This window comes from Haplochromis burtoni, unplaced genomic scaffold (genome assembly GCF_018398535.1).
Source record: "Haplochromis burtoni strain Fernald_Lab_line unplaced genomic scaffold, NCSU_Asbu1 Contig_920, whole genome shotgun sequence".
Taxonomy (NCBI): domain Eukaryota; kingdom Metazoa; phylum Chordata; class Actinopteri; order Cichliformes; family Cichlidae; genus Haplochromis; species Haplochromis burtoni.
The window spans coordinates 1-26031 of record NW_024583281.1 but is presented as its reverse complement, the minus strand read 5'-3'; the positions used below and the strand labels follow the sequence as shown (position 1 = coordinate 26031).

Here is a 26031-nt window from a genome sequence, read left to right as displayed (position 1 = left end):
AGGACAAAACTATGTGAATAAAACTAAAAGGTGCTTCTTTCGATCACAGAGTCACCTGCAGAGTCCACCATCCGGAGATAACCCAGACCAGGAACTCAGAAATGTACATACCAGGTACACCAGCGCTTTAACACACCTGGATCAGCTGAACTACATAAAACACATATTTTTGTCTATGGTTTACATCCATCTAGCTTTTCTAAAAAAACACTGCAAACTGTACATGTATATGAAAACTGTTTAAAATGTAATTAATTTTAATCTAAGATTTGCTAATTACTGTGTTCTTTAATGTCACTTCTGTTTTAAATGTAAACTTTTACAACATGGAAGTTACGTCACCTGTTTGTGTCATTTTTGCAAAATTTTATTATCCTAATCTTCAAATGTTGAGTTTCAGGTGAAAGCCTGAGATCCTGCACTGACATCCTTGTAATCGCTGTTGTCGTGAGGGTCTTTGTAACAGCAGTCATTGCCTTTTTAGTCAAGAAATGTCAACGTTATGGTAAGTCTGTTTTTTTAATAATGTGTTTTAAAATTAATTATTTAACTGATTATTTGGCCATCAGAGTGTAAATATTAAAAAAAACAAAAAACAAAACAGATCTGTTGCAATTATCTCCATCAAGGAGGTTGTGTTTCTGGTAGCATTTGTGTGCTTTTCTTTCTGTCTGTAAACATAGTAGCTTGAAAAGTTTCTAATGAATTCTGATTAAGCTTTGCAGGCGTCATGTTAACAATCTAATTAAATTCAGCTAACATCCACCAAAGTGTTCAAGGTCAACTTAACGATTTATTGGTCAAAAAAGCTGCGTGATTTAGAAACCATAATTCTTACAAGTGTGGTGTCTATTACCAATGTACAGAAAGCGATTTAAAATAATATTCCTTGGACATATAAAGACTGATATAGGTCAAAAAACTTAAACTTTCATAAAATTGATTTGCCTGAATTTCTGCTGCCTTAGTTTGCATTGGCAACATGTAGGAAATGATATTGGTATCATTTAGGATATTGAAAACATCACATTGACCTCTGACCTCACTTTTACATTTCACATCAGCTTTTCTTTCAAACTGTAAGGACACAAAGATATATGTTATATCTTTAAAGAACATATTGTCAAGAGAAAGACAATGAACTGCCCATTAAGTGACAAATATACTGACATGTAATATTATATAATGAGCTTGAGTTAGTTACAAATCAGTACATATTGTCAAACATCTACTACTACATAATGTCTGCCCTTCTTACAACCTTAAAGTGAATACTGCTGACATTGTGAGCTGACCTGGTGGAGGTTTGCAGAGATTCTTTTAGTTATTTGCTGGACTGGGTTTGTGTTTTCACTCTACAAGAATGTTAAATGTAGAAATAATGTGGACATCTCAGGATACACCAGATCGTTGTGAGGCAGTTTGTACTGACTAATTTGACACAAAATCAAACCTCATTTTACATTTAACTTTCTTATTTTTACAAGGACTGTATAGCTACAGTAAGTTCTCAATCAAAACCTCTTCACACTAAAAATCTTTACAATAAACAAATGCAGCAAAGTGCAGACAACAGAGAAAATATATAATTCATACACTAAGAGCAGTAGTGGTAGTTTAGCCAGGACTATCACAAACATATTTGACATTAATTTAGGTATTAGAATAAGGAAATGGGGTGTGATGTGTTGCAAAGTGGCTTGCAGAAGAAGCAGGCAGGGTAAAAGAGCTTAAAAATGTGCTGTAAACAAGATTGACCAATTTGATTAGATAAGTGATCATTTGTTGTAGCCTGGCAGTGACAGCAGGTGATGGTCCTGGATTTTGAGTTAATTTGGCCTGAATTTGTGGCCTGCCTAACCTAATGCTCAGTCTAAATATATTAATTTAAATTATATTTGTGTGTGTGTGTATGTCTGCACTGATCGATAGAATGGTCAAGATTTAAAAAATTGCCAACTAAGTGATTTTTTTATTCACTTTTTGTGTTCATACAGTGAGAAGACAAAAATCAGGCCTTGAGAAAGATAAGATGAGTTGTGTTCAACAGTCTAGCCAGCCCTCGGGATCATCACAAAGCACCCCAAACCCTGTTATCCCACCCCCAGCAAAGTCTCCCCACACCATCAGCCACCTGAAACCGGAGGCTTCAACCAACAGAAACCATCCAATCAGCTTAACACAGACCAGGTATTCCACACCTGCCATTTCAGGACAAAATCCAACATCTGGCACGCAGATAAAAAGAAACAGCTGTGACACTTCTGCTTTTTCAGCAAAGAATCGTGCTGTGTCATTCAGAAGTCCTTCAGATTCAAAAGAAAGAAAACATGTTCCCCGTTCAAAAAGCATGCGTGTGTCCTGGTCTGGTGCAGGTGGCGCACATGCGCCTCAGCGCAGCAACACCTTCGCTGACAGGTCTAAACTGCACTACAGTACCCTGATAGATTCATCTGATGTCCGGGGACATCAATAACAAATCAATATAATAGTATTAGATTTAGTAGCAGTAGTAGTTATAATAATGATAGTAATTGTAGTATCAAAAGTTAATAAAATTATTAATGCCATTACATAAAAATACTTGAAAATACTGAGAAAAATTATAATCCCAAGATGTGAAACGATTCAGTGCAAGAAACAGGTCTGTGACATGCTTTATTTTCTTTATGGATTCATCTTATGATTTTTTTTGTTTGGTTTTTTTTTTTGCTTGTCAAATTATTTCAAGAGTTTTCCAGTCATAACAAATCTCATGCAAAATGACAGATTACTAAAAAAAACTTGGGAAGAGCAGCTAAAGATGAAAATGTGCTTTTTCCCCACATGAAAAGGTTTCTTTTTTAATTTCATTCTCTTTTGGATACTACATCAGTCAGTTTCATGGGAAACCTTACACTTTTACAAATAATTGATCTTTCATTTGTATGTGTATAATGTGTAAAGTAACATACTTGAAGTTGTGTCTCAATATTTTTATTGCTTTTGATTATTCTGATATTGGAATAATACAAAAATATGAAAGACAAAAACACCTTTCATTTTAAGCTTCTTGTAGTTGTATGTATATTGTATGTCCTATCCTTCAGCCACTTTAAACTGAGTGTATGTTGACTTTTCCATTTGTATAAAAAAATGAATCAACTTTTTTTTTCTTCCAAACTTAATTTAAAAATCCCATTACAGAGTCACAGCCCTTATCTACCCCAGAATTTTCCAGGGGTTGGCACAAATAAATGGAAAAGAGACAAAATGAAACCATTCCTTTCCTCCTTACAGGAGCCATGGTGGTTTGAAGGAAGCTTCAGTGCTAAATTGATTTCATTCATCTGTAACCCAGAGGTTTTGAAATGAAAGTTTTGTGGAAATATTTAAGCATCTGTCGATCTAAGCGTATGCAAATAAGAACACCGCTCCATCACATTAACATCATGTGAAATAAAGAAAGCACATTATACTTCCACCTTTGCTGCTGCTGTGTTCTCCTATAGAGGTCAACTTTTCTATTAAGGCGTGTTTTAGGTCCATGTTTGTCTCTTATAATATCTCTGCTGCTGGACTTTCTGTCTATGTCTATAATTTCTTGGAGACTTAACTGGTCATGAAAAGACAAAGCTGTTTAATAAATAAATGAATGAATAAATCCTGTTGAAACTGGGTTTTTTTTCCAGCATATTTAAACGAGCAAACATTTTATCTTTGACTCATGTCCCAGTTTTTAATCCCTGTTCAGCGACGATGCCAGACTAGTGGTAACTGCTAGTTTAATGTCCATTCCTTCTATAAAGGTGTCCAATAGTGAAACTTCATCTTCCTCTTAATGCTGATCCAAAAATAAGGGAGCTGACAGAAGCTTTCATAGCCTCTGTCTTACCTGGGCTCAACTTACAAGACTGTACATGTTTCATAGGACGCAGAACCAACATAACAAGCTTGTTTCCACCACTGATCAAAAACAACAACAGCAAAAAGAGGAAATTTTGTTTCATAGATGACATTTCTTTATCACAAGGTTCCATAGGCATAGACAAAAATTTCTTCTCTGCTCTGGACTCTATTCAAAAAGACGAGCCTTGTCTTTGAAAAATGGGGTCAGTGCCTGCCAATGCTTATAAAGATATAAATGTAGGCATACACTTCAGTCACTGACAAAGGAGAGGAACTGTACTGTTAGGTGACAGTAAGTTTTGCAGAGACTTATGTCAGCATTTGATTGCGTCAGACAGACGAGTAACTTCACAGACAGCAGATACTCGGAGTTCATGAACTGTAAAAAAACTGCATAAACATTTTCACATCCATTAGAAAAAAATTATTTTATTGTTATTGGGAGAGAGACAGAGTGAAGTAAAAACTCAGAAACCAGCGAACGACAAAGGTGGCACCGCTGATTAATAGGATTTTTAAACAGTTTCACATTCGCAATCAATCTGTTTTTGTTCAGAGGAAGAGGATTTAGGAGAAAATTATTATGGTTCCATGTTTAAATTTTTATTTTGAAACGATATTAGGCTGTTTTAAACATACAACACTTATTAAAATAAAACTGATGTTTTACCTCATCCAGGTTTGTTCCAACCTATGAGTAACTTTTCATGCTGAAAATGATTCACTGTGTGTGATTAACAGGAAACAGCCATCGTATTTTCTCGAAACCATCGACAGCACCTTTGAATGACTGACAGAGGTTAACTCACTCATCACTGCATCTACAGCAGGTCTATGGCCTTCTGGTCAGTGAAGCTGCACAATGGTTTATGTTTGTTTAAGTTTTAATAAGCACTGTAGATGTGACTATAATTGAAATAATAAAAAAGTTAGCACTAATAACGCATTGCTGTTAAGATTTCAAGCTCCGTGAAATTAAAGCTTGGCTTATTTACTCAAAAACAGCGCAACCGTGTGGTAGGATATGATAACTGCATTTTATTATCGACCTCTTGATTTAATATTCAGCTTTTTAAAATTCGGCTTTATATCTAAATATCCTACATTTTTCAGCAGATCAAAAATATGTTATACTTTGTTATTGCTACAGAAGAATATTTATTTTATTATTTTACATTTACAATTTTTTTCCTGGGGACCCTGTGACACCCCATTGAAGAGCCGTAGGCTGGATCTCTTAAGATCTCACTGTTGGGTTTGTAAGGCCATGTTACTCCTAAATTTCTATCTTGTTCAAAGAGAAGATATAAAACAAAGTTCTAAGCTAATCGACCTTAGTGTTCTCCTTTTTTAAAAAGAATCGATAAAGAATCGAATCGTTAAACAGAATCGAAAATGGAATCGGAATCGTGAAAATCTTATCAATACCCATCCCTACTAGAGACGTAAAGAAGTGTGTCTGTGTAATGAGCACTTTGAATCAGTAGCCACATTTTATTGAGATCACTGGTATCTTATCTGGATGAATCATTTGGTTTGTATCAACAGCATAAAATACAACAATATGAATGTTAAAGTTGTTGTATTCAGTCATATTTCTTTTATTAACAGATTCAGATGTGAACATAATCACACGGGCTATATTGTTAGCAAATAACATAAAGTGCTACTACATGAGTTACTTCTCACACACAAATTTTCTGTAGACTTCATCTTGAAATGCACTGACTGATATGAGCTGTCAAATGACTGTACTGCTGTTGTTTGAGTGTAAACAGGAAATGACCAGAGCTTCAAAATTACAGTAACTTAGCATGACTTCATGCAATGCACAGTAACAAAGCATGTTTCTTGGCTTTTGTTTTTTTGTAGGTTTACCAAAAGTTTCATGGCATTTACTGTAAAAATTGTGGTAAAGATTAACAGTAAGGTTATTTTAAAAGCACAAGCTATCAGGTGATGATTCCTTTGTATCCCTTTTTTGTACTAAAAATAAATTGTGGTTGTGTTTCTTCTTCTCCTTTTTTTAACTGATGTTCCCATAACTGTCTTTCAGTCCTCTTGAAAAACTTAAAAAGGTTTGCAAGATGTGTTTGTGTTCTGCATGCATGTGACTCATGCTGTGTGACGAGTATGAGAAATCTGCCTCACATGACCACACAGGATTTCCTTAACTGCTGTTAATGTTGTGTTAAATAATATGATAACGTTATGTTCTCATCTGCCTCCTGATTTAATCTTGAGATTTTTTAAGGTTTTCTGGTTACATCTACAAATATTATACTTTTTAATCAGCAGCTCAATAATTGGTTCTAGTTGTTCTGATTAATAGTTTCTTTGAGGGACATGTACCCTGTTAATTTTATATAGGAGACCAGACCTCAAAGTCATCTAATGTCTTTGTCTAATATCAAAAACATTAGATGACTACTTACAATGTGGATGTGGTTTGTGGCTGTGTTGTACATCCTTTTGTTGTTGCTTTGAGTTATATTTGTTTGCAGACTTTATGCTAAGGGGAAGGAAGGAAGCCGAGGACTAGTACGTGTCAGTACCACTATTCAGCATGACAAAGAGCAACAAAGAGCAAAGATTTGTGTGACTGTGTTAATCCTGTCTACATCATCTGCTGGGCGACCTTTTTGTGTCTTAAATTTGGGGGTTTGTGTCTTTAAGATATTCCTTTTAGCTTTTTTTTTATTTTTTTTTATTTTCTTTGGAGACACTGGACGATTTCCCAAAGGGTTTCATATGAAATGTGATGTGAATTAGAAAATTACAATCTATGATAACAAGTTGTCAGTTTCAGCACATTCAGCATTACAAAGCTACTTTTGTAGCTGTTTGTATTGTTTGGCATGATGAAAGGAAGCACTTTCAGTTCACTCACTCACTGTTTGACTTGAGGCAGCAGACCTTATTGTCTTTTTTGAGTTTGTTTTCATTTAGCCAGATTTATCTTGTACTGCATTTGAATCTTATCTGGGTGTAGTTTAAGAGAGCACAATGACTATGATCTCCTAAACTACAAATACATTAAAAAACCAAACAAGAGTGCATGATGACATTCACACCGTCATGAACCCACCCACTTCCCGTTTTGTGAATGAGATACAGTTGGAACTGTTGCACATCATTATGCCTCAGGCTGCCCTCTAGAGAGGAAGCATGGAGCAGGTTAACAGAGTTTGGGTCCTTTTTCAATCCTTATTTCACACCCGTGGATCCGGCAGGTCGTTTTTCTGTGCTTCGGCCACGCACGTCCTTGCGTTCCTTCTCGCCGTGGTCCTATCTTCTTGTAGAGGTAGGATTTCTACAGTCCCGTGGGAGTGTTTTGTGTCGCGTGACTTTTCCACGAATTACTGTGCAGATCACACGACAATATATTTGTTATAAAATCAGCTGAAATGGAGAGAATATCAGTGTAGTAGCTGCCTCTGCCCATTGTCCATTTATATGCCCATATACAGTGGACTACACGGTTAATGGTGAATGGTTAATTCTTTGTATTTTGTTTTATTTAATCTAAAAAAGTCAGTGATCACTGTCACCCTATGTTTTTATTACCACTGTTCATTTTAAAGCTCAGTTTTTACATCCTTACGATGTGACTACAGCCCAGCTCATGCAGCAATATATCAATGACTAAACTTATATTGTGGATGGATTATCTCAGCTGTTCTGCTGCTGCACCTCTTAGATATGACTGTAGTCATTACTGCTCTCACTACTTGTTTCAACTTCTATTGACTGTGTGTTTGAGGTGGTTTCAATCAGGCAGAACTGAAAACACATCCACACTGTTTCATGGTTTCTGGTAATATTTGTGTAAAAAGTGATATGCCTAGCAGGTTTTTACAGTTAATGGCTTGACTTTCATTTTTAAGAAACAAAAAAGGTTGTAAATCTGAGGACATGGGGCACCATGCATTGTTTTCCCACACACCTATGCAACCGAACTTCTTTTTGCCCTCCATAAGAAGAATGGCAGTCCCATAACACCGTCACTTTTCAGGCCAGGAAGGCCATATTATCTTTAATATGCTGTCTGTGATTGATTTACATATTGTACGTCCATGTGACTGAACCATGTGATGCACTGTGCTGGCTGTTTATTTATTACATTTGTCTTGCACGTAGCCATAAAAACTGAAAGGAAGTACTTCTACATTAGTTCATTTATTATAAGAACACAAACCAACAATCAAATTATCTTATAAAGGTACCAAAAAGGATGTTGCTTTACTTTTTTTGTGCAACATTTCTTTAGACATCATCTTGTAAGACAGTGATTGATATCAGCTGTCAAATTTAGGTGTTACAGGAAACAACTACGGCTTCAGAAATAACTTACTGTGACTTCATGCATGTTTCATGCTTCTTTTTGTATGTTTACCAAGAGTTTTGGTATATTTACTGTACAAATTGCACTAAAGATTTACAGGAAGGTGGTTTTAAAAGCACAAGCTGTGAGGTGATCATTCTTTTGTATCCCTTTTTGTGAGCATTAAAAATAGATTGTGGCTGTGGTTGTTTTTTTGTATAGATGTGTTAACTGTCATTGGGTTCTGTTGAACAAGTTACAAGAGATTGCAAGCGTTTGTGTTTGCATGCATTAGAGTCATGCTCTGCACCAAGTTTAAGATCTCAGTCTCACATGACTACACAGGATTTCCTTTATTGCATAAGCTATGACAAAAAAAGTGGAAGTAAATGACATTTTAACTTTACAAGCATGACTTTTAAATCTGTCTGTACTGAACACATGCCAAGACTTTTTTCTGACTTTCTTCAACACCTTTAACCTCTGCAGGTCAAAATAACACAAAAACAGCAACTGATGCATTTTACAACACGGTGCATCTCTTCTGCCCACTTAAAGATGCCACACATTACTTTCTAACAAGTGTGTGTGCACAGGAAAATGGTGTGCACACACACACTTCGTCCTATCTATATAGGCCTATTATGTTTTCACTGTAAGAGTCCAACATTTTAGTTAAAAGAAGAGGGGGGGGGGGAGAATATGAAGAATGAAATGTGGTTAGTCGAGCTGATATACCTGTGCAGGTACAGAAGACCAGATTATTTTAGACAGTTTGCCTGAGGAATGGAGGAGAAGTGTACAGGTACCAAGCAGTTTCATGTTTTGATATAATAATGGCATCCATTATTCTGGGAGAAAAATCATCCCACTGTTTGCTTTTGGGCTTTCAAAGCTTTAATGTTTATGCCTGTAAACAATGTTGTATGTTTGGAGCCAGATTTGACCAAATTGTAACCAAATTTGATTGCTAAATAAATGCTAAATGCTAGCATTCTGTTTAGCAAACTGCATCAATAAACTGTATTACACAATAGGTATTTGAGGGATAAATGTCCTAAAAGAAGCCAAGAGGTCTTCTTTATACAATTACTTCAACTAGCCTATTGGAAATAGCTGCCAGTGTTGGCAGACCCATCAAAGTAGGCTCAACTGCAAAAGTTAAACCTCAACAAAATTTCAATGAGTGATAATAATAAATACATTTTAAAAAAAAATCACTCCTGCTGTTGTCATGTAGAGATGTACCATCTACAGAGGCTAAAGCTGGTTTGTCTACCAAGCTGTACACAAATGTTTTAACTTGTTTTAATGTTGTTAACTTGGGCATTTTGAGTTCTATAGCATTGAGAAATACTGTTGCTGCACATGTAAACTATATTAGTAGATCCAGTTCTTTGACTGTAGGAAAAACACAGTAATTAGTTGCCACACATATTCTGTTTTCTTTTTTATTCACAGGAATAATGTTAGTGGATACTGGACCAAAGATCGTTGCCTTTGTCAGTGAAACTATCCTCCTGCCCTGCATCACCACCATCAACAGTGAGGTGCCAACAGTGGAGTGGACTAAAGAGGGTCTGTTTCCAAACACTGCCTTCCTGTACCGGGATGGATTCGAGACCTTTGAGATGAAGAATCCAGTCTTTCAGTACAGAACAAACCTCATCATGCACAAACTTCACGACGGAAACCTGTCAATGGTGATATCCAATGTGCAGCTAAATGACAGTGGAAACTACCAGTGTGCAATTCGGAGGAACAAGAAAAAGAAAGTCATCACAAGGCTGGAGCTGTTTGTAGGTACGTTAACTCAAAGTGCAGTGCTGTATTTATCCTTTCCTCCACTTTGGAAAGGAGGAGGAAATGTGAGGCTTGTGCTTCGTGAAGCACAAGCCTCACATTTTGGTTTAGGTTTCCCTAAAGACTCCGAGGAGGGCGTGAGGAGTGCACAGATTTTACTGTGAATGTCAGATTAAATGATTTATTATTTAATGAAATAGTCTGAGGTTTTCTCCTTTCTATTCTTTATTCTAAGCAAAGGTAACCAATTATCTGCAGATTTTTCCCAATCGTCTTTGCCAAATGTTCTTAGGAGAACATGCAGATTCTTTAATGATTTCTTTGATCCACAAACCTCAGATAATATTTGACATTAAAGTATTTTCCACAGTGAAAATTTTTGTAATAATGTTTGCTGGAAGGTTCAAAGGCCACATCCTGAATAATTCTTGTTTTTACAGGTGCCGTTTCTGAGCCGAAACTCTCAGTTGTTTCTGGTGTTGGAGGAGGACTGACTCTGCAGTGTGAGGCTAAGTGCTGGTTCCCTGAGCCTAGGATTACATTTCTTGACAATCAGGGAAATGAGATCAGTGCTGAAGACCCAAAGAGAGATGGAAACTCCCCAGGGTGTCTGACAGTTACAAGAAGAGTGACTTTGCATACTGCTACCAACAGGTTTAATATCATTTTAATGACTAAAGTTCAAGACCTCAGATCTCATTTTATCTGTGTCATTTACTTCATCCAAATGGAAATGTGATATCAAGTCACTGCATCAGTGCAGTCATGCATAAGCTATGACAAAAAGTGTACATCAGTTTTCTTTTTCCAGGACAAAACTGTGAATGAAACCTAAAGGTGTGTCTTTTTAATCACAGGGTCATCTGCAGAGTCCAGCAGCCTGAGATAAACCAGATTAGGGACTCAGAGTTTTACATACCGGGTAAGCTTAACACCTGAATCAGCTGGACTGCATAAAACTTAGATTTCATTATTCTTTTGTAATGATTCTAAATGTTACATTTTGCAGAATAAAAGTGAATCAAAAAGCACCTTCAAAAAATAAATTATGCCAGTGTCTCTTTGTGTAAAATGATCTTGATTTTCTCATTAAATCTCTTTTTTTAATCATTTCAGATGAATATCTGAGATCCTGCACTCTAAACATCGTAATCAGCGTTGCAGTGACGATCCTTTTAGTCACAATCACCTGTGCACTCTTATACTTTATTGTCAAGCGCTGTTGCTCCTCCGGTAAGTCATTTTGTGCCTTTGTTTTTAACTACTTCTAATTATTTGCTAATTAATTAGACAATTTATAAAATGGACAGAATGTTGTCTCCAGAAGTTTAGCTGCTTTAGCGTGGCAAGGTATGGTGGGAGAACACAGAGCTTCCAAGTTTAGCAGATATATTCAGCTGTGGTCTGTAGTAATGGCACATGAAGCAACTATCAGTACTGTGTGCGTCAAACATTCAACACGTCCAAACATAATTCTAACACAGAGATTCCAGATGGAAACTGTATTCAACACTCACATGTATAACAACTTTAACAATTACACAAGGTTTATAATTAGCATTAACTAGCTTAGTAGCTTGCTATGCTAATGCTCTCTTACGCTAACACGCTATGGCGTGTTAGCGTAAGATAGCATTAGCATAGTCACGAGGGAACAAATACACACAAAAGCATTTGACTTACACAAAATCATGTAAACAGGACCCACCTTCTGGCATTCAGACACAGCAATAACACAAGAACCCACAAGTTGTTGGTGAGAGGACACAAGGAAATCAGCAGCTTCGAAAAGCAGTTTTCAAAGCCCACTGTGATGGCATCAGAGCTTTTGTTTTACTTGAAGAGTCCAGAAATTTATAAGTTAAACATGAGTCAAATGAGTCAAGGAGAAGCAGCATTTTCGTACCATTATAAATAAGAACCTTGATACTGTCTAAAATATTGAAATAGTTATTTGTAAGTAAGTAATTTTAATGTCAAATTGCTGACACAATAGCAACTTGTCTTATAATTTTCCCCAAAGCATTTTTGTTGGGTTCAAATAAAGATGAATGCTATTGTAACTAAAATGCTTATATCTTACAGTTGGAGTTTTCCAAATTTTACACACACAAAGGAAAATGGAACTGTGCCCTCACCAGTGTTATAGTTACTAGTTACTTCTTCAAAAAGGTAACTGAGTTAGTAACTGAGTTACAATATTCTAAAAGTAATTAATTACTTGAAAAGTAACTATTGCGTTACTACTAAAAAACGTTTAACCCTCTGGGGTCCAGGGTATAATTGGCCATTTTTAACTACTTTTGATTTTCCCCACATTTCACCTTTAAAAACTGTTTACTTTGCCTTGTTTGGTATCATCCTTTTCAGCACAACCTCACGTGTCTGAATTTACAGTTATGTTTTCATTTTGACATACTGCATTAACACAATTGATCTAAAATCAGACAAAAAACATAAAATCAGTGTAGAAAAAGTTATATTTTTTACTGCAACAAAAACAAACATGTTTAATGAATCATATTTCATAACTTTTAAATGCAAATATAAATTGTCAGTTTTAAAATCCTATGCACAAGTTTTGCAAACAACAGTTATTTGCATCCATTTACCTTTTATCTTGATTAAAAAAAAACATTTCAAACTATTTACAGAACAATCAGCTGTTCTGCATTCAATAAGATGCCTCACAAATTATTTGTGCCAGTCCAAAACAATAATTTCTGTCCACTATAAAGGAGAACATCACAGCCTGATACCAGCAGGCCTGACAGCAGCAGGTGTATCACTCCTGTTTTCCTGGAGACAGCAGTCGCCTCATTGTTCTGACACACAACACAAAACTATCCACAACACTACACACTAACTACACAAGACGACACATTAACTACACACTCCAAACAAGCTAAACGTTACAAATCTCTCACATCTCAAAACTCGCTCTCTCTCTTTTTCTGCTCTCTCTCTCTCGCCTTCACTCCTAAAACTTCCCCTGGTTTTTTTTTTCATTTTGTTTTTTCTCTCATAAGCAGAGAGTGCTTGCTAGGTCTGTCACAGTAAACGTGATGAAACTATTGAGGAAAAATGCAGCGTATATATTGTTTATCATGGCTCTGGTTTTACGTGGCCTATCGACACAATTTAAAAACTGGTATATATCACCTTGTTGCTTTGTCTTTAAGTGGTCATGTGATTGGCTTACCACGACTACTTTATTCTTCCTCAGTCAAACAGCAGCACTCATGCGATTGTTTTGCCCCCTTAGCTCCAGGTGTTGTGCTAGACAGTGATCGTGATTACTGTCTGCAGGAGTGCGCAGCTGCTTAAAGCTGTGGCGTCCAGATTACTTACGTAGTCAGTTACTTCCGTGCAACTGATATAAGATATGGTAAGCTGAACACAGCTTCAACCGTCTGTTTGTTGAAAAATAGTAACGGACCGCATTTTCCTGTTAGTAATAGTAACGGCATTGTAATGATAGGAATAGTAATTAGTTAGATTACTCGTTACTGAAAAAAGTAACGCCATTAGTAACGCCGATGTTTCCCATCACCGGCCCTCACTGATAAAGACACAGCTCAAAGCAGCTTTCGTTCATTAAAATAACCTTGTTAATCAGAGCAAATCCCAAAATATGGGGTCACTCAAGTGAAGCAGAACCTGGATTTGCTGTGAAATTCAGGGAATTAACACTGAAACTATGGTAAAAAGATGCAGTAATGTGCAGGCTTTAATGTGGACAACAGAGGCATACAGCAGTGGTAGTTCAACTGCAACTGCTTTAATTAAAGGAAAGTTATTTTCATTTGGGGGCATTTATTTATTTGTTTGCATGGCTACTCTGATGTCCTCATCCTTTTATGCATTTATGTGAACAGGCGAGGAAAGACAGAGCAGAGACATAACACGAAATGCAGGAACTCACATGTAGGTGGTCTGCAAGCTGCAAGATAGCTTGCAGAAGAAGCAGCAACTGCAGATAGAGTAAATAAGCTTAAATAACATGCTATAAATTAGCCACTGAAGGATATTAGCAACTGCCTTATCTAATGCTTAAGGTTAGTGCATTCATGTATATCAGGTATACTATGTTTTCTTTTCCGCTTTGTAATAGAAACAGGGAAATGTCAGGAAAACAAAATGCTAACTGTGTGTCTTTTCTTCTTTTGTGTGTGTGTTTCTACAGTTGGAGGACAGAAACCGAGTGTTAATGGAGAGAGCATCCACCAGCTACCAAATGAGATGAATGAAAGCACACCCAGTCCGGACACCCCCCCCAGCGAGTCATCAAATGACTCCACATCCTCACCAGGTATCTTAAATCCCAGTAATCCATCAAGACAAAAGTCTCCTCAAAGCAACAACAACCTCAAACCAGAGACTTCAACCAGCAGCAGCCGTCCAAACTCTGACAGATTATCAAAGACCACAGGAGGAGATTCAGAACCTGCCGGTTCAACACAATATGCAGCAGCCAGCTCTCAGACGCAGAGAAGCAGTCAAGACAGCAATTCTGCTCTTTCAACAAACAGCGACGATGTGTTTTCCACTTCTCCTTCACACTCAAAAGAGCTTCCTTTTGTCTCAAACGCGCGTCGTGGAAGCACTGCACGGCCTCAGCGCAGACATACGCACTCTCCAGAAGCAGAGCCGCTCATCTCGATCTAGAGTGGAACTGAAATACGAGGATGTGGCAACTTTTACAACTGGACAAAAAGAAAGTAAAATGCTGATGTCAGCTGACAGTCAAAGGAGAGTCGGTCATGCAGTTCGAGTTTTACTTTCTGTCGACTGATTTTTCAGTCATGTTTAATCATTCAGCAGAGACGGCTGGATACAGTCCATTTTTAATATATTCCATAACATATAGTCTAAAAAGTAGTAGTAAGTAAGTAAATGCTTTCATGTTAATATATGGTATCATTTTCTGACTCACTAGTAGCACTGAATAACTATTATCTTCACATGGTTATCTTGGTGTGTCAGTATGACGCTGCCTGAGCACTCGTCAAGATAAACCTCCAACACAGATGGTAGGTTAGAGGTAGATGTATTATTTTATGATTCTTTATATCATAAATAAGCTTTTTCCTTATTTTTTGTTTGTTCAACTCCCTAAAAACAACAACAAGAACTTTCTTGTTTTGTTATTTTGCACTTTTCTCATGTTGTTCTTTTTTGCACAGTTGTTTCTGTGATTTTACAGGGAGGGCTGTGTAAGGTCTTCTTACTGCTAGTCCTACATATCAACATCAGCTTTACCATTTATCAGACCCTTGAAACTTGGAAGCTTTAAAGCTAACTTTATTTCATTTTGAACTACCTTAAGATTGTGATTTTCAATAATATTTGTTATGAAGTTTTTACAGGTTTATTATATAGTTCTTTTTATTTTCTGGTTGTGTAAAATGAGCCTTAAGAATAAACTATTTTGGCTTTTTAAAACTGTTTTTGTCCGCATTTAATAAAACAGACCTTGTTTCTGACCCATATTTTCACAGCTGGAGGAAGAAAATCAAAACAGTTAAAGTATTTAAAACAAGAGTCCAGTTTTTTGTATTTTTTTCTTCCTTCTCCTTTTCTTCACAGCAGTGTCATGTTACAATATTTATAGATGTCTAACCCTCTCAAACTGCAAAAAAAGAAATGAACTACAGAACAAAATGAAAATAACTGGAAACCTGCATCTTAAGGATTAGGATGAGGATCCAAAACTACACACTGTAGCTTGTCTGCCCGCCACTGTTTATTGCACTTCTTAATAATGACAGATGTCAATACACTGTCAGGAAGTACATGAATAATCTTAGTGAGTATAGACAGTGACCATCATAACAATATCTGAACATTGGGCCACATTGGCCATATCACCTCCGCCTTTGTTCAGGTTACACACACACATATCACTTGCATCACTAAATACAATATACTATAACTCACAGCAAGCGACTAACAAATAACCATTCATTAGTGAAGCATTTGCATATTGGTTACAGCATTTGCATCTCCTCTTACCTCAACAAAACATAGAAAACACAACTGAAAACATTCATGAGCCTGATTAACTTTACTGTCACGAATACTTTTTGTACTTCATTAGCATCGCTACTGCACTTGAAGCTTTACCTGCTAGCATCAAGTCCATTAGCCTAGCACGACCACGTTGACGTTATGGTTTCATTCTACTCACAATACTTCGACATTACTGAGTTTATAAGTTATACTTTCCTTTGACATGTTCACAACAGGCTTATTGTTTCTACTGTGTTACCTATAAGTCATTTAAGGACTAATAACCCACCTGTGTATTAAAATAAAGAGGCACAGATCATCAGCTTGTTTACAGTTTGCCTCAAAGAGAGTTTATGTTTCTCCTGTGCACTTTGCACCACCTAGTTGTATCATAAAGTAATGCCGCAAAGTGTAGTGAGAAAACCACTGAACCAGCAATTAAAGACATAATAAGCACACACGAGCAGTACGGTGGCACGGTGGTTAGCACTGTTGCCACAAAGCAAGGAGGTCCTGAGTTCAATTCCACCATCAGGCCGGGGTCTTTCTGTGTGAAGTTCGCATGTTGTCTCTGGGTACTCTGGCTTCCAAAGACGTGCACTTAGTGGGGATAGGGTAATTGATTAATCTAAATTGTCCATCGGTGTGAATGGTTTTCTATCCCTGGTGACCTGTCCAGGGTGTATCCTGCCTATCTCGCCCTATGACAGCTGGGATAGGCTCCAGTGACCCTGAGGAGGATAAGTGGATGGATGGATAAACACACACAAAAATTATTACACATTTTCTTTTACCTTGTTTAAAAACATGAACTGAACTGTGATTCCATAACTTATGAATTGTCTTTTTTTTTCTTTTTTTTTTTTTATCTCTTAACCTTTTAACTATTAGTTTAATCCCTATTTATGTCTTCAACACACATTTCGACCTGTTACATTAAGCACTGTTTACTGTGTTTAGTGGTCTTCTCTGGATTCCCTTCTAAACCATTTTCCTCTGAGTCCTTGTAAACCAACCTTGAGGAAACACCAGAAACAGAATAAAAGAAATCCTATTGTTTGTTGTGAAATCTGTTTATGTTGTCCTAGTAAGGCTACCATGGGGGCGACCACTAGAGGTCGCTAGAATACTGTATGTGTATATGTTTTGAGAAAATTGATGATAGCCACGTACACTGCTGCTACAGTTCAACAAAAGCTGTTCGTGCAGGAGAACCATGCGTCTTATTGCCTCCAATCACGACATTGTTAATTCCTTTGATCTGAGAGGGAACCAGACTTCTTCACATGTATTCTGTTTTCAGACCACAGAGGCCACAGGGTTAGGAGGATGGAGAAATAACCAAAAAATTGGGGGGGAGTATGTGCTGCTTTGCACCTGTTCCCCACTACCTCCCCACTTGGTACGTTCTTTTATTTCCTACTTGGTTAGGTTTAGGAAAGAGAGAGAGATGCGGCCCAGAGCAACCCTACACACTGAACAGACGGAGGGATTGGCTGATCTGGCATAGGTTTTGGTAGGATCAGTAAACACCAACAGAGGGCAGCAGTGCACAGCTTTCAGGAATTGTAGGATCGTTACTGGTTGCCTGTTGTCGATACAGATGAAGTCAAACACGTGGATCTTAAAAGAGTCTTTGGTGGATTAATTAAATACACAAGACTGCATCACTGCTTCTTTATGTACCTGATAAGTTGACAGCTATCGTTGAGTGTGCTGTGATTTGAAGTTTTTCGCTTCAGCTTCACTTGCTGAAGCATTGTGACTTTTTCTTAACACAGCTGTGATTCATAGCGGTGAGTCAGAATGATACTTTGCGTAGTGATTTCCCAGTGAACCCCCCCCCCCCCCCCACACACACACACACAAGAGCACAAGAGAGATGAAGACACACTACAATGAGCTGAAACATGCACTTGTTATTGTTAGAACAGATTATTATGACTCAAAATATTATTTGGTTTTCATACGTGCCTATTTTCAGTGATATCAGCTCTAACAGCAGGATATTAACTAGGCATATAAACCTATAATTCTCTCTCCTTTTTGCCATACTTTTCAAGCAACGTATATTTGACAACAACATAATAAAAATTAAAATTCTGTTTTTGAGGCACAACCACAATATTTTTAGTGGCCCCGTATGAAAAAATTCTGGAGGCGCTCTGTCTTTGCGAATTATTAAATTATTATTATTGAATTAATTTGGTCTTCTGACGAAAACAAAAAGGGATTCAATTAAAGAAGATTTCATAGGCTTGCTTTAACTTCTAAAAGAGTGTAAAAAAGAGACTTTACACTTTTTTCACTCACTGAAGGGTGTCTCATTTCCTGTCATGCTCAAGTGCACGGCATGAAGCCGCTTCAGAGGGGTAGGTGTGAAATGGTGGGGGTGTAAATTCATGAGAAGGATAAGTGTTTGGAGGGGGAAACCAAACAGCACTGCATTCTGCAGACAGAGACCGCAGGGGGTGGAAAATAGAAGCCCCCTGCATGTGCTCACAGTGTTGATCTGACATTTGGAATATGAGGGTTTTTTGCAGAGCCCACCAAAACCTAATTATCTGTGCGACCCTAATAACTTCCTGCAAGTCAGAGAGCTGCTGAAGAGTTTCTAAGAAAGAAAAGAGCACCAAAGCACAATGGAGATCTCTTCAACGTGTCTGATTATCTGTGAGTAAATTTTACTTCTTTAGTTGTTTTTAATTCAGCTGTAATTGAAAGAATTCCTGAGCTCACAGGACATTTGAAGGTTTTATTAGGTGTATGTTTCTCCAAAGATCTCAAAGAAAATACGATTACTTCTTTGTCCTACAAAGTACAACTGATGAGAGGCTGCTTCCTCACACATTCTGCTTTAAATTTCTCCCATTTTTTCCAGAGTTATTAGGTTTTGATTTATGTTCGGCTCGTCACAAGCTAAAAATGTGATTTGCTGTTTTTTAATTTCACTTTCATTTACTCACTTTCACATTGCTGTTTTCAGATGTACTCGTGATATATAGCATGGACAGAATGATGTTTTGCATGATAATTTTACTGTGCTGTGAGCTTAAATTGTTAAACAGAAGCGTCGCACTACAAACCCAAGTTGGCAAAGTACACAAATGGTTTTCCTACTGCAACATGTCAACATATCAGCAGTGGAAAAAGAGCGTTAAAACAGTTAGGAGAAGGAAACACATCAGAACACTAAACCATGAACATATTATATACGCACTGAAGATTGTTTTCAGTTTTCAGGTTGCCTTGTTAGACGAGCACCTCTCTGGTTTGTGTGCTGTGGCATTTTCAAAAACCTGGTTTTCTTTTTCCTATTTGAGGTCACCAGAGGGCCTCCAGGCTTGGCAGTTGTGGGCAGTTTTGTCCTGTCTTCATGTCTCATACTAAAAACAGCTGCAAGCCAGTTTCAATAGAGCTGAAATTGAACTGAAAAAGAAAGGAAGGGTACAGTTTAATGCACTGTTAGGAAATATATTATCAAATGTACAAGTCGGAGTAAAATTGCTTGGAAATCAAACTTTTAGCAATGGCTCTGAAATAACTGAAAATCAGGTTGTGTAGGAATGTTTAGCTTACTTTAGAGTTTAGGAATGTGTTAGATAGGATATAGAATTGTGAGACACTGACACTGTCCTGGATATAAATAAAGGCCTGACTGTGTCATGAACTTGGAAGTAGATTTTAGGAGACCCCCCCCCCAGTTGAACTGTGTAAGTAAGACAAAGAGGAGTTAATGCTGAGTGTAAATTCCTCAGGGCATGCATGGGTGGGAGTCTCAAAGTTTGTAACTAAATAACTTTGGTTTGGAAGGGAGATGGACTTTTATGACCCTCAGGAAGGCACGTACATAGAGATATACGCACATAGTGTTTTAACTGTTACGCACACACATCCACACGCACACTCACTCACATAGACATATGGGTACGCGCACACACAGGCATTCACGTGCTCGTGCACATAGACACAGACACAGAGTTTGCAGCACACCGTGGGGGGTTTTATGATCGGGTCGCTCCTACAAAACTGTGTTTCACAGACAAATGAGTGAAGATTTTGCAGAGGGGCACCGGCCTGGCAAGTCTTCCCTTCTAGAAGAATGCATGCTTAAATGAGGATAAATAAAGACGAGTAAAGATGAATAAAGATGAATAAAGTTTTTGTGAAAATGACTACTGAGTCCGTCTCTGGATGCTTGAGAAATAAAAAGAACCGGGTTAAAACTGATTTCGCAACAGTTGTCATTCACTAGGTGGTTTAATGTTGAAGAACATGTTTTTCTCTATCAACCAATGCTTGCCATGGGGTCTCTAGACCTGTGTGTCTGGTGCTTACCACAAGTCTGCAGACTTGCATGTTTTAAAAGGACCAAATCTCAGCCTGATGCTTTTTTCCTCTTCTTTTTATTTCATGTTTCGAAACCCAGCTGCTATGCTGAGCATCCATCCTGACAGATCTCAGTTCTTTTGGTACGAGACGATCACGCTGAGCTGTGAAGGGACAGACAACTCTGGAAATTGGACTCTGAAGAGAAACACCTCTAAAACTGCTGAGTCATGTATCTCGGGTTGGGGAGTGTCAAATCAGACGTCATGCACTATTGTGGACACCTATGGATCAGACACTGGAACATACTGGTGTGAGTCTGATCGAGGGGAATGCAGTGAGGCTATCAACATCACAGTCACATGTAATGCTCTTTACTATTTGATGTTTTAGACTTTGTATCTGATATAGAGCTGAGGAGTCATAGCACGGTTTGATTTTCAGATGGAGTGATCCTGGAAAGCCCTGCGCTTCCTGTGACAGAAGATGAAACAGTGACACTTTTCTGCTATTACAAGTACGATGAAGAGAGCAAGGCGACTTCTAATTTCTCTGCTAACTTTTACAAAGACGGACATTTAATCAGTACTCAGCCTGCAGGAAACCTCACTTTCTCAGCTGTGTCCTTATCTGATGAAGGTTTCTACAAGTGTGAACACCCAACAAAAGGACAGTCAGCACAGAGTTGGATGGCTGTCAAAGGCAAAGGTGGGTTCAGGCAACAAGACATCTGTTTTGAGGAGAAATGTGGTAGACGTGACACATAATCAATAAAATACACCCAGTCTGTCCTTTGACATATTCATTGTGCTCCAAAAGCAATGCATTGACTAATTTCACCTATTTAAACTAGTCACTGAGGATTGATTGACACATATTCAAAAGATTTTGTTATTTTCCAACTGGTGAAGCATAAAATCCTTATTGAGGCAGTCCTTTCTTCCTCCTCTCACCCCAAATGGTTGCAACAGACAGCAGATGGCCGCCCCTCCCTGAGCCTGGTTCTGCTGGATGTTTCTTCCTGTTAAAAGAAAGTTTTTCTCTCCCTCTGTCGCCAAAGTGCTTGCTCATAGGGGGTCATATGATTGTTGGGGTTTTCGCTGTTTTCTTTGTATTATTGTAGGGTCTTTGCCTTACAATATAAAATGCCTTTAGGTAGCTGTTGTTGTGCACTGTATTGAATGCTGAATTGAAACTATTTAAAATGCAGTCACATATTTTCAGTATATCCACATGCACATTGCATGGTCAAAAAAAAATATAAACAGTATAAAAAGTGATGTAGCCATTCTTGCACCACCCATTACTTAGTGAAGTACTCTTATGAAACCTCAAGTTGAGTGCTTTACCACTTTGAACTGGACATGATAAGGGAAGAGGTGTCCAATGCACATTCATTGTTCAAGAACTTATGACTGGTAATTAATTCATGAGTGAGCATTACTTGGATAATCCTTCATTCTGATTTCAATAAAGGCCATAATTTACTAAATGAACTTCATATTTTATTCATTATGACTAGAAATTTGTGGCTGAGCCAAGCAAGTCAACAGAAAAAGGTTTAAAGAGGTCACAGAGTGAGGGAACTTCCCCTAGACTTCTATAGCACTGGAAGTCTCTTTCCAGTCACAGGAGTCTCCACCTGCTGGCCATTAAAAGAATGAAGGTTTAACATACTTGCATATTAGACCTTGAGGCTGTATTCATCTTTTATACAGCCTGTGCAGTACTGCTCTGATTCACACATCTTATCCACACATACTTAATTAGAAGGTAAATATGAGAAATACATATATAAAGTCCAAGAGCTTTTGAGCTCCTGTGCCCTGTATTTCTGCCTTGGTTTCCCTCTTGGTTACCTAATTGATTCTACTGTGTATTGTTTGATTTCCTTCCTTTATTGTTGCCTTTCAGCCATTTATTCTGCCTGTATTTTTGGTACTTTCTATGCCAACTCTGTTATTTTGTTCTATCTTCCTTGCAGTCAGAGCTCAGCCATCAGTATCTGTGCCTGGACTGATTGGTGGTATTCTGGTGAAACTCTTCTACACTGTGATTATTACACTGGGTGCAAATGTACTCATACGCTGAGCTAATGGTAGAAAACCTGAGAAAATGAGTGTGATGTGACCTCTTTGATATCATTGCCCTCATATATTGAAATATATCTTTATATTTGTACAGCCATGATGTTTCGCTTTTTATTTGAAAATGCTGGAAATTAATCGCAAAGAAAAAAACAAAGAATTTAGGAACATCTAAGATAAGATGCAGTAAAAATGTTTAAGGATGCGTTCACCAACAGCTATGGAGTCTGTGTATGTAATGGTGTTAAACATGTACTCATAAGACAAGTATTTAACCATCCAGCCATCAGTTTTTGCAGCTGAGCTAGAGCTGGAGCCTATCCCAGCTGTCATAGGGCGAGAGGAGCTATGGACAAATTGCCAGAACTGGTGAGAGACAGATCTGAGAATAACCATGTAACCTAGCATATCTTTGAATTGTGGGTGGAAGCTGGAAAACCCACTGGGAGAAGATGCAAACTCCACTTAGAACACCAGGCAACTGATGGATTCAGACCCAGGACCGTCTTCCTGTGAGGCCGTGGTGAGAAAACCATATCATTATGCCGTCCTTGTTACTATATGACTGTAACTACCCTCTATAGTGTTTTGTAAACCATTTAACACATTAATATGGTTCTAATAAATGACAACTGGAGTGCCTGGAGAGAACCCACACCAGCACTGGGAGAAGATACAATCTTCACACCGAAGACCAGGAAACTGATGGATTCACACCCAGGACCGTCTTCCTGTGAGGCTGTGGTGCTAATCACCGTATCATCATGCAGCCCATGTTAAACTATATGACAGTAACTACCCTCTATAGTGTTTTGTAAAACATTTAATATGTTATTGGGGTTCTAATAAATTACAACTGGAGCATCACAGAGTGCATTTTGTGTTTTCTGTTGGAAAATACACTTTAGGTTTTAAAAAGGCATCATTTTAAATCTCGGTGAAGTATTTTTATAGGAAATCAAAAAGGATCAAACTCGTATAGAGGATAAATGTGTGAATGACTATTAAGTTACATAGATGCTGCCTTGATTTGCAGCCCAATGTCTGTTCAAGACTAACTTTTCAGGAATAATTTAAAATAACATTCAGTGTACGATGAAGCCCTCTGCCTGTAACTCAGGGTATCAGCATGTTTACACTGTTGACAGGTGACAAAAATAAATGTTTCTCAGTGCTCACTCATTTTTTAGGTAATCACCATTCAAACCTGGGTGATGATGATATTAATAATAATAATAATAATAATAATAATAATAATAATAATAATAATAATAATGATAATATTAATACTACTACTACTACTACTACTAATAATAATAATAATAATAATAATAATAATTGTTATGGCCCTGGGCCTCGGAGGGAGTGAGAGCGCTTTTCTCTTCAAGCAAATCCAATAGTGCCAGGACTCAATAACGATTGGCTAGCTGGAGATCTGTGCCAGCCCTCCTGTATGCAGATTGCAGTGTGTCAACCCTCATAGAAAGGGGTGCACATAAGTGGTCCGCAGGTGCGCTTCAAACAAATGATGAACGCACAGAGATGTGGTGCAGAATATGCCGTGAAAATCCCACTCTAGTGAACAAAAACAGTGCCTTTTATATGGACGCAAACACACATTGCAACTTCTTATCTGGTGTGCGTCTTTTATTTTGACAGTGCATGCGCACCTGCGGACCACTTATGTGCACCCCTGCTAATAGACACTGGACTGCCTGGGATCCGGTGGTGCTCCAGGAAGCAATGAGTGGTTGATTGTATGCACCTGTGGCTCTGTGTCTGCTGCTTAGGACTGAACACGCTTTCTTCTTGCCTCCCTCTTTGAACATTGCTCGCTCAACTCTGTTCATAGCATTGAATTTTATTTGTTAACCTCAGTGCCTGGTTGAACTTAACTTGATTAGAGTTTTGTGATGCTAGCTTGCCTCAGTTAACTCTTAGCTTTTACTATTGTCTGTGTTAATGCCTTCATGTAAAGTGGTCTGTTGAAAAAGCCCTGTCGGTTTTCTGTTTTACTCAGTTTCTTGTGTGAGGGCTCGTGTATTTCACGCCTCCCTAGGAGAGGGGATCGTAACAACAACAACAACAACAATGATAATGATAAAAATCCCAAGATGTAAACCTACCCATGTCACACATTCAACTATGTGTTGCATAAAAGCTTTCACTGTAGTGAGATGCATTCAAATTTTAATTTGAGTCAGTCAGATCTGATCTTCAAGGTTACAAACATTCATTTCTAATCATTAAACTGCTCAAATTCCAAGTAAGATTATTGCTCATGTAACCTTTGTATCCTTAGTTGTTGTAAGTCATGGCAAGTCAAGTTTTCTCACATAAAGTTATTGTGTAACTGCTCTTTTTGTATGTCTTTGTACAGTTATAGTTACTGTATCTTGTATTTGTTATATTATGTTGTGTTGTATTTGAGTTTAGGCTATTTATTTATTTATTTCACCAAAACACACAACGCAAAATAAAACTGTAGACAGACTTGACTGATCATTGTCGAAGAGAAGGCTTCAGGTTTTCCATTAATTTGTCCTTGCTCTTTATGTTACACTCAACAGTTTGAGATATACGTTTAGTTTCATTTGGTTTAATTTCTTGTGAAGAATGACACAGTAATTTAGGTTTCATGTAACTTTATCTTAGCCTCAGCATCTTCGTCTTTGAATAGTTTCGTCAGAAAAAAACAGAACTCTTATTGTGAAATGTGAGGTGATGATTCAGTTTTTGTCCCTGTTGTTTTGTTGTTTCATGTTGTTTTTGTGATAACAAAGTCCATCTGAAGACTGTTCTCAAAAAGACGAGCACCAAATGATGTTAGACCTGCTGAAGTGAGAAAGTTTTTGCAACCTGCAGGGACTCTCTGTGATCTGCCAACAATGGTACCAATGCCAAGATAAAATCACTATTCATTATGTATATCGTGAAAACGACACAATTATATATTTTAACACCCTTTGAGTTATATTGTCTTCTTTCTTCCCACTTTATCCTTAAAGTACTTGCTCAAAGCAGATTTTAAGGTATTTGGTATTCACTTACCAATATCGTAGGGTCTCTATAATATCAAGCATCACAAGGGTGTTGTTGTGAAAATCCTCTGAGACCAAGAAAAAATAAAGTTCTGGACATTTTTTGTGTGTTTGTTTTTTGGAAGATTTTAAATTTTTAGATGATTTGGATTAAATACAAAACCTTTTTCCAAATAGCGGTTTATTCATTTATTTATTTTTTTTTATTTTCTGCCACTAGCTCGACAACAGAATGATATGATGTGGAGATTTGGTGTTCACGTTCATGTGGATTTCTGGTTATTGTTTTGTTCACAAACAGTAAAATTGTTAGATGAAAGAAACTGGAGAGGAAATGTCTGCTCATCTACAGGGAGTGCAGAATTATTAGGCAAGTAGTATTTTTGAGGAATAATGTTATTATTGAACAACAACCATGTTCTCAATGAACCCAAAAAAACTTTTTTGGAAGTAGTTTTTAGTTTTAGCTATTTTAGGGGGATATCTGTGTGTGCAGGTGACTATTACTGTGCATAATTATTAGGCAACTTAACAAAAAACAAATATA

General features: G+C 37.5%; 2 protein-coding genes across 2 annotated transcripts; both read left to right on the top strand.

Annotated features, from left to right (window-relative positions):
* The first annotated feature begins 7008 nt into the window (after positions 1-7008).
* On the top strand, positions 7009-15741 carry LOC102301236 (butyrophilin subfamily 2 member A1). The gene is made up of 6 exons (XM_005951054.2): positions 7009-7192; positions 9674-10015; positions 10456-10669; positions 10873-10937; positions 11132-11248; positions 14202-15741. Exons 1-6 carry the CDS (start codon positions 7057-7059, stop codon positions 14681-14683), a joined length of 1356 nt encoding a protein of 451 aa, XP_005951116.2. The 5' UTR covers positions 7009-7056; the 3' UTR covers positions 14684-15741.
* Positions 15742-18473: 2732 nt separating this feature from the next.
* LOC102301530 (sialoadhesin) lies at positions 18474-23539 on the top strand. Its single transcript, XM_005951055.3, has 4 exons — positions 18474-18700; positions 20457-20720; positions 20801-21064; positions 22341-23539. The coding sequence occupies exons 1-4, from the start codon at positions 18670-18672 to the stop codon at positions 22445-22447; spliced, it is 666 nt and encodes a 221-aa protein (XP_005951117.1). The 5' UTR covers positions 18474-18669; the 3' UTR covers positions 22448-23539.
* The last annotated feature ends 2492 nt before the right edge of the window (positions 23540-26031 follow it).

Bases quoted from the DNA above. Each gene is read 5' to 3' on its own strand.
- LOC102301236 (XM_005951054.2), top strand. From the start codon at position 7,057: ATGGAGCAGGTTAACAGAGTTTGGGTCCTTTTTCAATCCTTATTTCAC. The intron at 7,193-9,673 runs GTAGGATTTCTA...TTTTATTCACAG, and splicing joins GGTCCTATCTTCTTGTAGAG to GAATAATGTTAGTGGATACT. The intron at 10,938-11,131 runs GTAAGCTTAACA...TAATCATTTCAG, and splicing joins CTCAGAGTTTTACATACCGG to ATGAATATCTGAGATCCTGC.
- LOC102301530 (XM_005951055.3), top strand. From the start codon at position 18,670: ATGGAGATCTCTTCAACGTGTCTGATTATCT. The intron at 18,701-20,456 runs GTGAGTAAATTT...TTCGAAACCCAG, and splicing joins TTCAACGTGTCTGATTATCT to CTGCTATGCTGAGCATCCAT. The intron at 20,721-20,800 runs GTAATGCTCTTT...TTTGATTTTCAG, and splicing joins TATCAACATCACAGTCACAT to ATGGAGTGATCCTGGAAAGC.